At 65.0% G+C, this 14,309-nt stretch overlaps 1 protein-coding gene across 1 annotated transcript; it reads left to right on the forward strand.

Annotated features, from left to right (window-relative positions):
* Nucleotides 1-1,381: 1,381 nt before the first annotated feature.
* AIRE (autoimmune regulator) lies at nucleotides 1,382-13,158 on the forward strand (the record flags this gene model as incomplete). Its single annotated transcript, XM_081301995.1, is given in 15 exon segments — nucleotides 1,382-1,531; nucleotides 1,821-1,995; nucleotides 2,238-2,335; nucleotides 2,339-2,393; nucleotides 2,754-2,825; nucleotides 5,179-5,292; nucleotides 6,404-6,552; nucleotides 6,762-6,842; nucleotides 7,793-7,908; nucleotides 8,884-8,983; nucleotides 9,573-9,758; nucleotides 10,377-10,498; nucleotides 10,616-10,718; nucleotides 11,899-11,961; nucleotides 12,930-13,158. Coding segments are annotated over 15 exon segments (1,662 nt in total). The 3' UTR covers nucleotides 13,008-13,158.
* Nucleotides 13,159-14,309: the final 1,151 nt, after the last annotated feature.

Here is a 14,309-nt window from a genome sequence, read left to right on the forward strand (position 1 = left end):
CTCCCTCACTCCTCCTCCCTCTCTCCCTCCCTCCCTCCTCCCTCTCTCCCTCCCTCCCTCCTCCTTCTCCTCTCTCCCTCCTTCCTCCTCCTCCCTCCCTCCTTCCTCTTCCCTCCTCCTCCTCCCTCCTCCCTCCCTCCTCCCTCCTCCTCCCTCCTCCCTCCTCCCCCACTCCCTCCCTCCTTCCTCCCTCCCTCTCTCCTCCCTCCTCCCTCCCTCCTTCCTCCCTCCTTCCTCCTCCTCCCTCCCTCCTCCCTCCTCCCTCCCTCCCTCCTCCCTCCTCCTCCCTCCTCCTCCCTCCCTTCCTTCCTCCCTCCCTCCTCCCTCCTCCCTTCCTCCCTCCTTCCTTCCTCCTCCCTCCCTCCCTCCTCCTCCCCCCTCCTTCCTCCTCCCTCCTCCTCCTCCCCTCCCTCCTCCCCTCCCCCTCCCCTCCCTCCTCCCTCCTCCCCTCCTCCCTCCTCCTTCCTCCTTTGTCCTCTCCCCTTCACTGAGGACAGGAAAACGTCTTCTAACTTGCTGAGGTTCACACTGACGTCAAACCTGCCATCCTCTGGACCCAGCCTCCTGGTCACTGGGATTGCAGGAGGGTGGCCTGTGTCCACCCTCTTGTTTCTTCACTTTTGCTGCTCAGAGAAGGAGTGGACTATGCCTGGAGTCACCCCAGGGAGGGTGAAGCTCAAAAGCCCATCCCACTCCTCCATCAAACTGGGGCCCTCCACCTGATCCCCACAGCCCCAGATCTGGAACACTGAGGAGGGACCCTCCACCAAGTGTGCAGGTCCCCCAGGGGCCAGTGCCCCCATCTAGCACCAACCCCTGTGGACGTTTCTCATTAGTGCCACTTGGAGGTGCCACCATGTCTGGCCAGCTCAGAAGAGGCTAGGGGCACTGTCCTGACTTCTCACCCAGGACAGAAGGGGGAAGCCGGAGCCCTCCCCTGAGCTCCTCTGCTGCACCGGGCCCCAAGGCAGTAGCCCTGAGGGTCAGTAGGTCCAGGGCTTGGCCTGCAGCTCTCCAGGGAGAGGAGGAGGCGGGGCAGGCTGGCTGCCTAGGGCACCTTCCCTTATCACAGGCCAATTTGCAATCCTTGCAGCAAAAGCCCCTGCCCTGATTGGCTCCTGGGCAGCGGCCTTTGCCCTTCCCAGGGTGGGCCAGTATAACAGAGCCCCTGGGCCGGGCCTGCCAGGCTCTCTGGAGCTGGCAGCTCTCCCTGCCTGACCACAGGGGCTTCTCGGCAGGGAGCGCAGGCGGGGCACGCAGACGCCTCTGACAGCCCAGGAGCTCAGAGGGACTCCAAGGCAGAGGGACCCTGAAGTGGAGGGACACTGTGGTGGGGAGCGGGGCTGCCAGCCTCCCAGCCCTGGGACCCCCACCCAGCCCTATGGCCTGCGACACTCGGGCTGCTGGGGACTCGGCGCTGCGCCGCCTCCTGAGACTGTACCGCACCGAGATTGCCGTGGCTGTGGACAGCGCCTTTCCGCTGCTGCATGCGCTGGCCGACCATGACGTGGTCCCTGAGGACAAGTTCCAGGTGGGCCCCGCCCACAGGCCAGCGGATGACCCCAGGACTAGTGGCCAGGATCGCTGTCCCAGCCCTCCCAGCCTCCCCTTCCCCTGCCCACAAGCCAGGCGTGGACCGGCCACAGCCCTCCTGCCACCTCCCCCAGGAGCCGGGAGCTCTCCAGGACTAGGTGCAGGTGGCCCTGCCCCCGGGAACCGGGGGAGGGGCCCAGGGGACCAGGCCTCCTGCAGTCCGCGGCTGCCTCCCAGCTTGGTGGGAGAAGCCACCACTCAGAGGCCCCACCTGGCTGTTGCTGCAGGAGACCCTTCGTCTGAAGGAGAAGGAGGGCTGCTCCCAGGCCTTCCACGCCCTCCTGTCCTGGCTCCTGACCCAGGACACTGCGGCCATCCTGGACTTCTGGAGGGTTCTCTTCAAGGACTACAACCTAGAGCGCTATGGTCGACTGCGGCCCATCCTGGACAGCTTCCCCAAAGGTGTGCCCGGCCCTGGGCTGGGCTCCTGGTTGGGTTCAGCCTTGTTGGGGGATTGGGGCAGCTGGTGTGAGGTGGAAGGTGTGTGTCGGGGCGTCTGGGGAGGCCCCTGGTGACCCCCCAGGACTCTTGGATTCTAAGAGGCAAAGGGCAGAGGACTTGTCCACCTTGCTCTGAGGATGTCCAGTCCTATCCTCCATACCAAGGAAAGGCTCTAAGGCCCTGCTCCTGCCCATGAGCTGCAGATGTGGACCTCAGCCAGCCCCGGAAGGGGAGGAAGCCTCCTGCGAGCCCCAAAGTCTCAGTACTGCCACCCAGAGCCCCCACCAAGAGGAAGGCCCCATAGGAGCCTCGAGCTGCCCCATCAGCAGCCCTGACCCCAAGGGGCACCTCCAGCCCAGGTATCCAGTGGGAGATGGCCATGGTCACAGTCTCCCCTAGGAGTCCCACCCCCCTCCCTTTCTGGCTCCAGGGTGTCTGTCCCACCTGCCTGGGCACAGAAGCAGCCTGTCCAGGCTGCAGAGGCCTCTGGGTGCTGAGAGCGATACCCTGGACAGGTCTGTCTGAGTTTTTAAGTGGTAAAGGGGCAGGAGGGCCCCATTTTCCTTTCTACTGCTGAGGAAACCAGAGCCCAGTACCATGAAGGAGCCCACAGGGAGTCAGGGCCAGCACCTGACTCCACCTGCTGCCCTCCCACCTGGCCACCAGCATTGTCCCCCCCGCCCCTGTGGAAGCCCCCTGCCCCCAGCTCTCCCTTCCAGGTTCCCACGTGAAAGCCAAGCCAAAGAAGGCAGAGGGCCACGTGGAGCCACAGCGCCTCCCGCTGGGGAACGGTGAGAAGGCCGGGCCCAGGGAGCTGGGGACACAGGGAGCTGGGGACACAGGAGCCGGGGACACAGGAGCCGGGGACACAGGGAGCCGGGGACACAGGGAGCCGGGGACACAGGAGCCGGGGACACAGGGGGCCGGGGACACAGGGGGCCGGGGACACAGGGGGCAGGGGACACAGGGGGCAGGGAACACAGGAGCCGGGGACACAGGAGCCGGGGACACAGGGAGCCGGGGACACAGGGAGCCGGGGACACAGGGAGCTGGGGACACAGGAGCCGGGGACACAGGAGCCGGGGACACAGGGAGCTGGGGACACAGGAGCTGGGGACACAGGAGCTGGGGATACAGGGGGCAGGGGACACAGGGAACTGGGGACACAGGAGCCGGGGACACAGGAGCCGGGGACACAGGGAGCCGGGGACACGGGAGCCGGGGACACGGGAGCCGGGGACACGGGAGCCGGGGACACGGGAGCCGGGGACACAGGGAGCCGGGGACACGGGAGCCGGGGACACGGGGGCAGGGGACACAGGGAACTGGGGACACAGGAGCTGGGGACACAGGAGCTGGGGACACAGGGAGCCGGGGACACAGGAGCTGGGGACACAGGGGGCAGGGGACACAGGAGCCGGGGACACAGGAGCCGGGGACACAGGGAGCCGGGGACACAGGAGCCGGGGACACAGGAGCCGGGGACACAGGAGCCGGGGACACAGGGGGCAGGGGACACAGGGAACTGGGGACACAGGAGCCGGGGACACAGGAGCTGGGGACACAGGGGGCAGGGGACACAGGGAACTGGGGACACAGGAGCCGGGGACACAGGAGCTGGGGACACAGGGGGCAGGGGACACAGGGAACTGGGGACACAGGAGCTGGGGACACAGGAGCTGGGGACACAGGGGGCCGGGGACACAGGGAACTGGGGACACAGGAGCCGGGGACACAGGGAACTGGGGACACAGGAGCTGGGGACACAGGAGCTGGGGACACAGGAGCTGGGGACACAGGGGGCAGGGGACACAGGGAGCTGGGGACACAGGAGCTGGGGACACAGGAGCTGGGGACACAGGGAGCTGGGGACACAGGAGCTGGGGACACAGGAGCTGGGGACACAGGGAGATGGGGACACAGGGAGCTGGGGACACAGGAGCTGGAGACACAGGGAGCTGGAGACACAGGAGCTGGGGACACAGGGGGCCGGGGACACAGGGGGCCGGGGACACAGGGAGCTGGGGACACAGGGAGCTGGGGACACAGGGAGCTGGGGACACAGGGAACTGGGGACACGGGAGCTGGGGACACAGGAGCTGGGGACACAGGGAGCTGGGGACACAGGAGCTGGGGACACAGGGGGCAGGGGACACAGGGAGCTGGGGACACAGGAGCTGGGGACACAGGAGCTGGGGACACAGGGAGCTGGGGACACAGGAGCTGGGGACACAGGAGCTGGGGACACAGGGAGCTGGGGACACAGGGAGCTGGGGACACAGGAGCTGGAGACACAGGGAGCTGGAGACACAGGAGCTGGGGACACAGGAGCTGGGGACACAGGGGGCCGGGGACACAGGGAGCTGGGGACACAGGAGCCGGGGACACAGGAGCCGGGGACACAGGGGGCCGGGGACACAGGGAGCTGGAGACACAGGGAGCTGGAGACACAGGAGCTGGGGACACAGGGAGCTGGGGACACAGGAGCTGGGGACACAGGGGGCAGGGGACACAGGGAGCTGGGGACACAGGAGCTGGGGACACAGGAGCTGGGGACACAGGGAGCTGGGGACACAGGAGCCGGGGACACAGGAGCCGGGGACACAGGAGCCGGCGACACAGGAGCTGGAGACACAGGAGCTGGGGACACAGGAGCCGGGGACACAGGGGGCCGGGGACACAGGGAGCTGGGGACACAGGGAACTGGGGACACAGGAGCTGGGGACACAGGGGCTGGGGACACAGGGGGCCGGGGGCCGGGGTTGGATGGAAGGGCTCACACCCGTGGAGGGCTGACTTGGGAGCAGGGCCAGGCTGGCCTGACTTCTCGCCCCACGGGCCAACCTGTGCAGGCACATGTCGAGAGAGGGGATGCCTGGGGTTTTAGTGTGACCTCCAGGGACTCCACACTGTCCTGCACTGGGACCTCTTCAGCCCCCTCTGCCCTCCTGTGATCCCGGCCCCAAGGCCCAGGCCATGTGTGAGGGAAGCATCCTGCTCCTCACTGGCGCAGCCTGCACTGCTCTCCCGCTGCCCAGGACACTGGCCCACAGACGCCCTGTGCTCAGAGCTGCCCAGGACGGAGTGGGGCTCAGGAGCCATCTTCCCAGGCGACAACCCCCATTTGGGTGGTCCCTTCCCCAGGAATTCAGACCCTGTCTGCTTCAGTCCAGAGAACTGTGGCTGTGTCCTCTGGGGACGTCCCAGGAGTCCACGGGGCCATGGAGGGGATCCTCATCCAGCAGGTGTTTGGGTCAGGTAGATGCACGGGGTGGGGAGAGGGTGGCAATGGGGACCCTCCCCTCTGCTCCCTGGTGGTCCCAGAGTGGAGGCAGCCAGCTTCCTGCACTGGCTCCGTGGGCTTTGGAGGGGCTGAGACGCTGAACTTCCCTGAGTGGGAGGGATTTCTGCCCAGCCAGCGGTCCAGGCCACCCCAGCACAGGATGCCCGTCGCCCCAGGTCACCTGCTCTCCACAGATGGGACGGCTGGGACACAGGTCACACCCTCAGTTTACCCTTCTCTCCACTGGGGATGGCCTGCAGCCTCGTGTCCTGCTGCCCCCGGTTCCATCCCTGCTCTGGTGCCGCCGGTGACGAGGTGTCCAGTCCCCCCCCACCCTGGCCAGGCCCTTCTCCTGAGCCCCAGGAAGCTAGCCAGTGACCTACCTACCAGGCAGCCAGTCTCTGACTATCGGGAGCCAGTGTGTCATCTGACCAGGACCCAGCAGGGCCTACTGGTGGCAGACCACCAGCCATCGCATCATCCACTCCACTGTCCCTGCCACAGAGTTCTCTCTGAGCTGGACACGGACTACACCAAGGACGGCCAGAGTGGGCCTGGGAGCAGATGCCAGCCCTGGTCTCCCCATCAGGGGTGGTCCCCAGGGCCCTGTATGAGTGAGCTAGGGCTGTTACCATGACCGCCAGACTGGTGGCCTCAACAGACCCCCAGGGGAGGTGTGGGCAGGGCCATACCCTCTGCGGGCTCTGGGAGGTCCCTCCTGTCTGGGGCTGCCCGTACTCCTGGGCTATGGTGGCCTCACCCCAGGTTTTGCCTGTCTCACATGGCCTCTCCACACCAGTCATTGGGTTTAGGGTCCAGGGTGACCTCATGTTATCAATTACATCTACAAAGACCCTATTTCCAGATGGGGTTCTATTGTGAGGTTCTGGGGGCGAGTGGATTTGGGGGCCTGTCGAGTGTGGCACAGTGCCCGGCACCTGGACCTGCCTTGGCTGGGATGGGAGGGGGGTGACAGAGGGGCAGCAAGTCACAGCTCTGCAGCCCGTCTCTGCCACACACCCCACCCCAGTAGTGGCTGGGGCTGTGGGAGGCTGTGAGCCCAGGACAGCTGGCATCTCCTCCCAGGGGGCTCCAAGAAGTGCATCCAGGTTGGGGGGGAGTTTCACACTCCCAGCAAGTTTGAAGACCCTGGCGGAGGTGGCAAGAGCAAGACGCGCAGCGGTGGGGGTCTGAAGCCTCTGGTCCGAGCCAAGGGAGCCCAGGGCTCTGTCCCAGTAAGCACTGCCTTGACCCCCTGAGGAAGGCTGGGCCCTGGGGAGGCTGGGGTGGAGCCCCTCCCCCTCCCCACCTGGCAATTGTGCTGCCCTGGGCCTGGGCTCTGCTAGGAAGCTGGGGGCTGCTGTCAAGACGCACCTGGTGCCAGTGGCCACAGGTGCCCCTGAGTGCCCAGGGTCCCTCCACTTGGCCCTCTTCTCCCTTGCAGGGTGGAGGTGAGCAGAGGATTATCCAGCAAGACAGGATCCCAGTCCTTCCAGCCCTCCCGGGTGAGCCCCAACTGCACCAGGTAACGCCCTAGGCCGTGAGAGGAGACCACCTCCCCTGGCCCCAGGCAGGTCTTTCTGAGGCCTCTGCGCTTGTCCTGGGCACTTAGGTGCCTGAAGCACAGAGGCCAGAGCTCCTGCCCAGGCCAAGCATCTCCTCCCCCTGCCCCTCCCCTTCCCGGCTGCATGTTTTTCTGATAAAACACAAGTTTCAAATGAGTCTGAAAAGTGAGATCCTCTTGGACTTTTGAAATCAGTGTTGGTCCAGGCTGAGTGAGCGTCTCTCGGCTAGGGGGTGGCGGGGACTGTTGCCAGGCAGAGCTGGAGGATCCTCAGGGATGTCCAGCTGTCCTTGGCTCCCAGCACTACCTCTTGGTGAGGTGGACAGTGTCTGCCATCCTTGGTTACAAATCCCAGCACTTGGTTCCAGGCGCTCTGCTGGCCTTGGGCACCCAGGGTGGATAGTCCTGTCCTGCTCTGTAGCAGTGTCCTGGCTGTCCCATGCCATGAATATTGCCTTGAGTGTGAAGGTCACTGCAGGACCAGCCTGGTGGCCTGGTGCTCCTGGAGGATGTGCTGTCCCGACTCCTGGCTACAGGATGCTCACTACCCAGGCAGAGGCCCGGGAGGGTGGAGGCCCAGGGGAGGGAGCAGCAGGTGCCTGGGGCTGATAGGAGACTCCTGGGGGCCCCTCCTCAGGGGCTGCCTGAGGGTGGAGTACAGGCCAGGGGGCCACCAGGAACCCAGGGGCCACGAGTGAAAGGGCTTCTTCTATGAGGGATGGCCTGGCAGGTCTGTGCCAGAGCTAGAACCCTAGAGGTGGACAGGCTGTGGGCCAGCAAGAAGGCTGGGAGGGCCCTGGGAGTCCAGGTCCCCAGAGATGAGGCGCTGCAGGCGGGGCCATTGCAGGGGAGGGGCTGTCGGGGAGGGTGCCCCCTCCAGGGTCTGCATGGCTCACTCTTGCCTGCGCCAGAAGAACGAGGACGAGTGTGCCATGTGCCGGGACGGCGGGGAGCTCATCTGCTGTGACGGCTGCCCCCGGGCCTTCCACCTGGCCTGCCTGTCCCCTCCACTGCGGGAAATTCCCAGGTGAGCGCGTCGCCTGGCATCATGGAGGCTGCCATCCACTGACCCTGAATGAGAAGACACCCAGAAGACTCTGGATCCAAGGGGGGAGTTGAGGCCCTCCTGGGGGGCTTTGGTTCAGGGGCTGGCTGTGAGCGGGGCCTGGGTTCTCACCCCAGGTCACCTGCCTCCTTGCTTGTCCACATAGTTTACCCAGGTCCACAGGACCCCTGAGGGCAGCAATGCCCCAAGCACAGAGGCCCAAGGCAAAGGTGGCCATCCCATGCCCTCTGGCCTTAGGGACATCCACCCCCTTCCTAGGCACCCCAGAGTCCTGCTCCCAGGTGGGCTGGGGGACACAGAGGCTACAGAGCCCCAGTCCCCAAGGGCTGACACCACCTCCAAGGGCTGGGGTCACTGACCATGCCGTGAGACCCTGACCTTGGTGGGGTGTGAAGCCTTCTCAGTCCACATCTGAGCAGGGCAGTCTGTGGGAGGGGTGGCCGAGGGGACCCAGACCCGTTCTGCCCTGCGCTCCCGCTGGGTCTCATCTCTCTGAGCCCCTCTGACTCTGGAAGGAAGGTCCAGCCAGGCCCTCCCTCCACCCCTCTGGTGCTCACATTCTTCCTCTCCCCTTTGCCCTAACCGTCGCCTAGTCCTGGGCATCATTCCCTTGTGGAAACGTGGGTGGACCAGCTGAGGGGGGCCCACCAGCTGAGCACCCTGTGACAGACAGGCACAGACCACTGCAGGGTACTGGGCACTGGAAAGTATGGGGGTTCATCCGAGAAGCACTCGTAGGGCACCCTGACCACGCTGGCCAAGGCTATCCCACTAGGGGTCAATATCCCACGTCTGGGCTCTCCTGCTCCACTTCCCCACCTAGAAAAGGACATGGTGGCTTGCAGAGGGCCAGGCCTCCCTTGCCTGTGGATCTGGGAGTCCATCTATAGTCTCTGCTTTGTCTTGCATGCTTCTGACTGGTGGCCACACGAGCAGCGGCACCTGGAGATGCGCATGCTGCCTCCAGGGGAGAGTCCAGCAGGGCCTGCCCCAGGCTGAGGAGCCCCGGCCCCCAGAGCCACCTGCAGAGCCCACGGTATGCCCAGGCCTGCCCCCAGGCTGGGTGACCTTCCTGTGTCCTGCCCCTCTGGAGTCCTACCTCCTGGCCACCCCTGCGTTGGGCCTGCCCCAGGGTAGAACTGTGCCCATCCCCTGCCTGATCAATTTGACCCTATAGTCGGAACTCTCCATGAACTTCCTGCAGGGTCCAGGGTGTGGGAAACTACCCTTACCCTGCTCTGACGGGGGGGCCTCAGCTCTGTCCCCCAGCACCCTTGGGGCTTCACTGTGACCACTGATAACACTCTCCAAAGGTGCTCGGAGCCTTCTGTTGCAGCAAAGTCCTGAGGCTATGACCGTGCCCTGTGCATGCCCAGTGTTTTCTCTGGGGCCCTAAGGCTACGGGGCACCCTGTTCTCAGGTGGGGAAAGGGCCAAAGACCTTGTGGAGGGCCCCGGAACCGGGACTTGCATCCAGGTCTCTACATCCCAGAACCCACTATGGGGTTCTTCCCACCACGTCACCCCTTCCCCAGGCCCAAGTTCCAAGATCCCTCTGGTCACTGACTCCAGGAGGGGCTGAGCAGTGTCTTGCAGCCCCTTGGAGTGCTGACTCTTGGGTTCCAGGCCCCCCTGGGACTGCGGCCAGCAGGAGAGGAGGTGAGAGGCCTGCCCAGGGAGCCACTCCCTGCTGTGGACACCACTTTCGCCCACACACACCTGCTTGCCCCGACTCCCATAGTCACCCTGCCAGTGCTGGACCCTCCTGCCCTGTGCCCCTCCCTGATGAGTGCCAACCCAGAGGGGCAGCAGGTGAGTGAGGGGGCAGCACTGGGGGCAGGGCACTGTCTTGGGGGGGCTAGGAACCTTCAGGGCAGTCGGGTGAACCTGAAATAGGAGAGCCGATTATGCCAACAGTGAAGCCAACCCTCCACACCTGAGAGAACTGGAGTAGGAATCAGAGGGGTTCAGGGTTTGGGGAGGAAGGAGGAAGCAGAGCGGCTAGGGGGGGACGATGGAGGAGGCTGCTGGGATGTGGAAGAGGGGGTACAGCAGGGGCGACACATTCCCTGCTTCCAAACACCCAACCCGGGAGCCGGGGCATCACCACCTTGAGCCCTCTGAAGGCAAGACAGTAAGGACCCAATGGCTTCTCCCCGCCATAGCCCCTCTGGCACCCCCCCCCCCTCTGGGCCAGCTCAGGGGCTCTGTCTGCAGGGCACAGCCTGAAGGTGCTGAGGTGTTCCTGCGCTCTGGGGACTTGGGAGCCGCCGAACTCACTATCTTCCAGCTGCCACTCGCAGCCTTGCAGTTTCCCTTGGGTGCCCCGGTCCCCTGGGGACTGACCTGCCATCTAACCCTGAGGTGGTCCCGAGGCAGGGTGCGGAGGGCCCGGGTTCCCAGCCACCCCGCTCTATCGCTCTTGTGCAGGGTCCCGCGCTCGGCGCGCGGTGCGGAGTATGCGGGGACGGGACCGACGCGCTTCGGTGCGCGCACTGCGCCGCCGCCTTCCACTGGCGCTGCCACTTTCCGGCTGGAGCCGCCAGGCCGGGGTGAGTTGGGGTGAGTGGCACGGCCGGCCCGGACGCGAGGGTTGGGGAGGGAGGGCCGGTGTCCCCACCGCAGAGGGAGCTCCGGATTCCACCCAGGCCTCTCCGCCCCTCCGCCAGCACCCGCCTGCACTGCAAATCCTGCTCCGGAGACCCAGGCCCCGCCGCCGGGGAGGGAGCGCCAGCCCCCAGCCCCGCCTGCCAGCCCGCTGGGCCGGCCAAGGTCAGTGGGTACCGGGGCGGGTCTGGGGGGGCGGTACCTTGCGGGGAGCGCATCTCAGCGGAGACGCTGTACCCACTGACCGTGTGTTAAGTTATTTTCATAAAGTATTTTTCATATAAATCGACTCTTTTGATAATTTAAATCTACTTAAAAAGGAAACGTCCTAAAAAATAGCAATTTTGAAGTCCTTGGATGCAGAGCTCGCCCATGGGCCTGAGGAGCCCCCGGCCCCCAGGGCTGCCCGGGGCAGGGGTGAAGGGACAGAGGGAGGAGGTCGTGGGTTGGGGCTGAAACAGGCCGCGAATCCGGTGCTGACCCCGGTCCTCCACGGAATCAGAACGTGGGGCCTTTTGTAGCCAGGGCGCTCAGAGGGCACAGTACCCGAGGTCCCAGCCAGCAGCTCTTTCTTCCAGTCCCCATGCCCGGCGTGATGTCAGACGCACAAGGAGGCCTACACAGGAGCCTGCAGTGCTTCTGCCCTGACCCCCAGGGGCTCCAGTGGAACCCCGGCCTGGGCCAGCTCCCTGCTGTTTTACAAGTCTCTCCTGTCCCACGGGTGGGCACTGGTGTATTCAGGGACACCACAGAGCCTGCTGGGCCCTTGCTTCCTGGTCCTCTCCCACAGGGGAAAGCAGCAGCACCCACAGTCCCCAGGCAGACCCCTGGGTTGCTCCTGCTCCACCACCCAGGGCCAACCCCACCTCTGGGGCCTGTATGCCCAGACCAGACCAGACAGTGTGGAAGACCTGAGATTCAGCGATTTTGAGCTACAAACCCAGCAATTTCATGTGATTCAGCATCATGTGGGGCCCTCTCCTGCCTCACCCATAAGCCTGGGGATGGCTGGGGCCTCATCCCCGCGGGCCTGGCATGCTCGTAGGCCACTGACCGGCTGGCGCCAGACCCCACCTTCTCTCTCTGGGCCTTGGGTCTCCTGGCCACTTCTCAAAGTCCCAGAGGCCTGTGGAACCCTTGGGGGCAGGCAGCCCTGAGCTCACTTCTGCCCACCCTGCCGCATGCTGCTGCCCCAAGGGTTCAGCATTAGAATATGCTCTTGTGCCCGCCGGCGGCAGCGCCCCAGGCCCCCAGGCCTGCCAACTCTCTGAGGAAGCCTGTTTCTGTGTTCCCAGCAAAGCTGCAGGGTGGGGTTGACTCTTCCCTCTCTCGGTTCCAGGCGGGAGATGACTCTGCAGGTCAGGAGCCAGTTCTACACAGGGATGACCTGGAGTCCCTCCTGAGTGAGGTAATGGTCACCTGGCCTGGGAGATGCCCACTCCTCCTCCACTGCCCCCACCTCAGCCAGGACCTCAGTCCCCACGTGGGCAGTAGGAGCATTGCAGGCAACAGGGCTCCTCAGAGGGGAGGTCAGGGCCGTCCCTGCCCCTGCTCCTCCAGGAGGGCGCTGGCCCTGCCATGCCCACACAAGAGCCCCAGGGCTGCCACCCCACACTGAGCCCCTCCCACTTCCAGCAGGCACACTAGGTCATCAGAGCCAGGACCCCAGAGGCCCAGGGCCCACGGGCTCTCAGCACCAGCTCACAGTGCTGCAGCCCACCCTGTTCCCCAGGGGCACTGGGGTAGGTTGGACCCAGCGCCTCTGTCCCTCTCTCTCCCCTCAGCCCGCTGCTCCCTAGGAGGAGCAGGTAGGTTTCCTGGGAAGAGCATCTGTTTTTCAGGTGCCTCATTGTTTTACAGGAGGACAAAGTCCTCTAGTTGCTCCCACGCCACAAGTGGCCAACATGGCCTCCTCAGTGTCAGCCTGGTCCTTCAGGTTTCCACCACCCACCTGCCCTGTGTGGTGGGTCAGATACAGGCAGACCCCCAACACTGCAGATGTCTGGAGACTCCAGGTCCTGAGAGGGACAGGTGACTCAGGCCCTGGGTGAGGGTGTCATAGTTCTGAGGCGGGGCAGGTATTTGGGGCACTGGAGGGCCTCCCCGGACCCCCCAGTCCTGTTGGAGCATCAGACCCCTGAGCGGAATGAGGAGGGACTGGCCCCGCCTCACCACAGGGAAGAAGCCACCCAAGAGGCAGAAGAGCCGGGGAGGCCCTGCTCTGAGCTCAGCGAGGAGCACTGGACAAGGAGTCTCCTGCTGCCAGTGGTCCTCCTCCCTGCCCTTGACCCCGAGGGTCAGAGGGTGTGACTCGGGTGGGGCGGGGCGGGGCGGGCAGTCCTCTCTGAGGACCCACCAGGGCCTGTTGTCTTGCAGCACTCTTTCGAGGGCATCTTGCAGTGGGCCATACAGAGCATGTCCCGCCCGCTGGCCGAGGCGCCCCCGTTCTCCTGATCCAGGGAGGCCCAGGACCCCGAGACCACGTGGCGGATGATCTGAGCCGGCACGCACACCGTGGGGCTCTTCTCAGAGGACAGAGGGGCACATGTGCAGGCCGGGCTGGGGCCAAGAAGAACTGGAGAGCTCCAAGTGCTGGCCGTGCTGGCCTATGGGGGACACAAGACCATCACGTGTCCTGAAATTAAAACCGCTTCTGTGGGGCTTGGAGGTGCTGCCCTGCCTTGGTTTGTGGGGTGGATTCCTGCTCCTGCAGTGCGGGCCCTGCGGCTGGAAAGTCCCAGCAGAAGCCCACAGGGAAGGGAACAGCTCCTGTGTCCCTGCAGCAACGTCAGGCCCTGTGTGGCCCCCGAGGCCCGTCACACCTCTACCTCACCCCCAGCACCCTCCCGGTGCCCCAGGCCTCCCTCCTAAACTCAGATGGCCAAGCTCAGAGCAGCCGGGGAGGGGTGTGTGTGTGTGTGTGTGTGTGTGTGTGTGTGTGTGTGGCGCTGCTCTCCGCAGGGTCTCCTCCCTTGGGGCTTGCTCGCTGGCTCACTCGTGCGAGAGGCCTGTGTGCACACCTTCTATGTGCAGAACACTTCCCAGGCCTTGGGGTCCCAGAGGGGGTTCCGGTGGAGGGCAGTGACCTCACCCGGGGTGACTGCTGTGAAGCACAGACCAGGGCAGGGCCAGAGAGGACGGGGAGCACAGCCAGGAGGGGGCCTGCCCTGCTGGAGCCAGCATGGCCTGTCTGCAGGACAGACACGAGGTCATGGGTTGGGCCCAGCCCGCCACCATGGGGGCGGGGACAAGGGGCCGTGCTGTGCCTTATTTTATCACAGTGCCTGCCCTGGCACTTGACTTCAGTCCTGGTTCTGACTGACTCCTGCTGGGAATGTGGCTTGGGACAGGACCTCGCCCAGTTCCGGGACACATCCCAGGTGGAGGTGATGACAGGACCTTGGTAACATCCCACCTGAAGACCCTGCGACAGGATGCCCAGATGGGGATCAAAGACCCTGGGAGGGACGGGAGGGCCTGCAGGCCTCGCTGTGCATGGCCTGCAGGGCTGGGACACGTGCCCTGACGTGGGCCACACGGCTTGTGTCCTCGTGCCTGCCCTGGAAGGGCTCAGGAAGGGAGCCCCAGCTAGAGGTGAGAGCAAGGACACTCAGTCCCTGAGTGAGCCAGGTCTCTCAGTCCGCCACCCCCAGGGGCCACCTCTCTTCACAAGCCTTGGGGGCGAGATGGAGAGGCCATGGAGAAGGTCGGAGCTATGTAGTCCTGTCCACCAGTGTCCGCACTACCCTCCCTGGC

Source organism: Spermophilus citellus (genome assembly GCF_964194105.1).
Source record: "Spermophilus citellus genome assembly, chromosome: 7".
Lineage (NCBI taxonomy): Eukaryota > Metazoa > Chordata > Mammalia > Rodentia > Sciuridae > Spermophilus > Spermophilus citellus.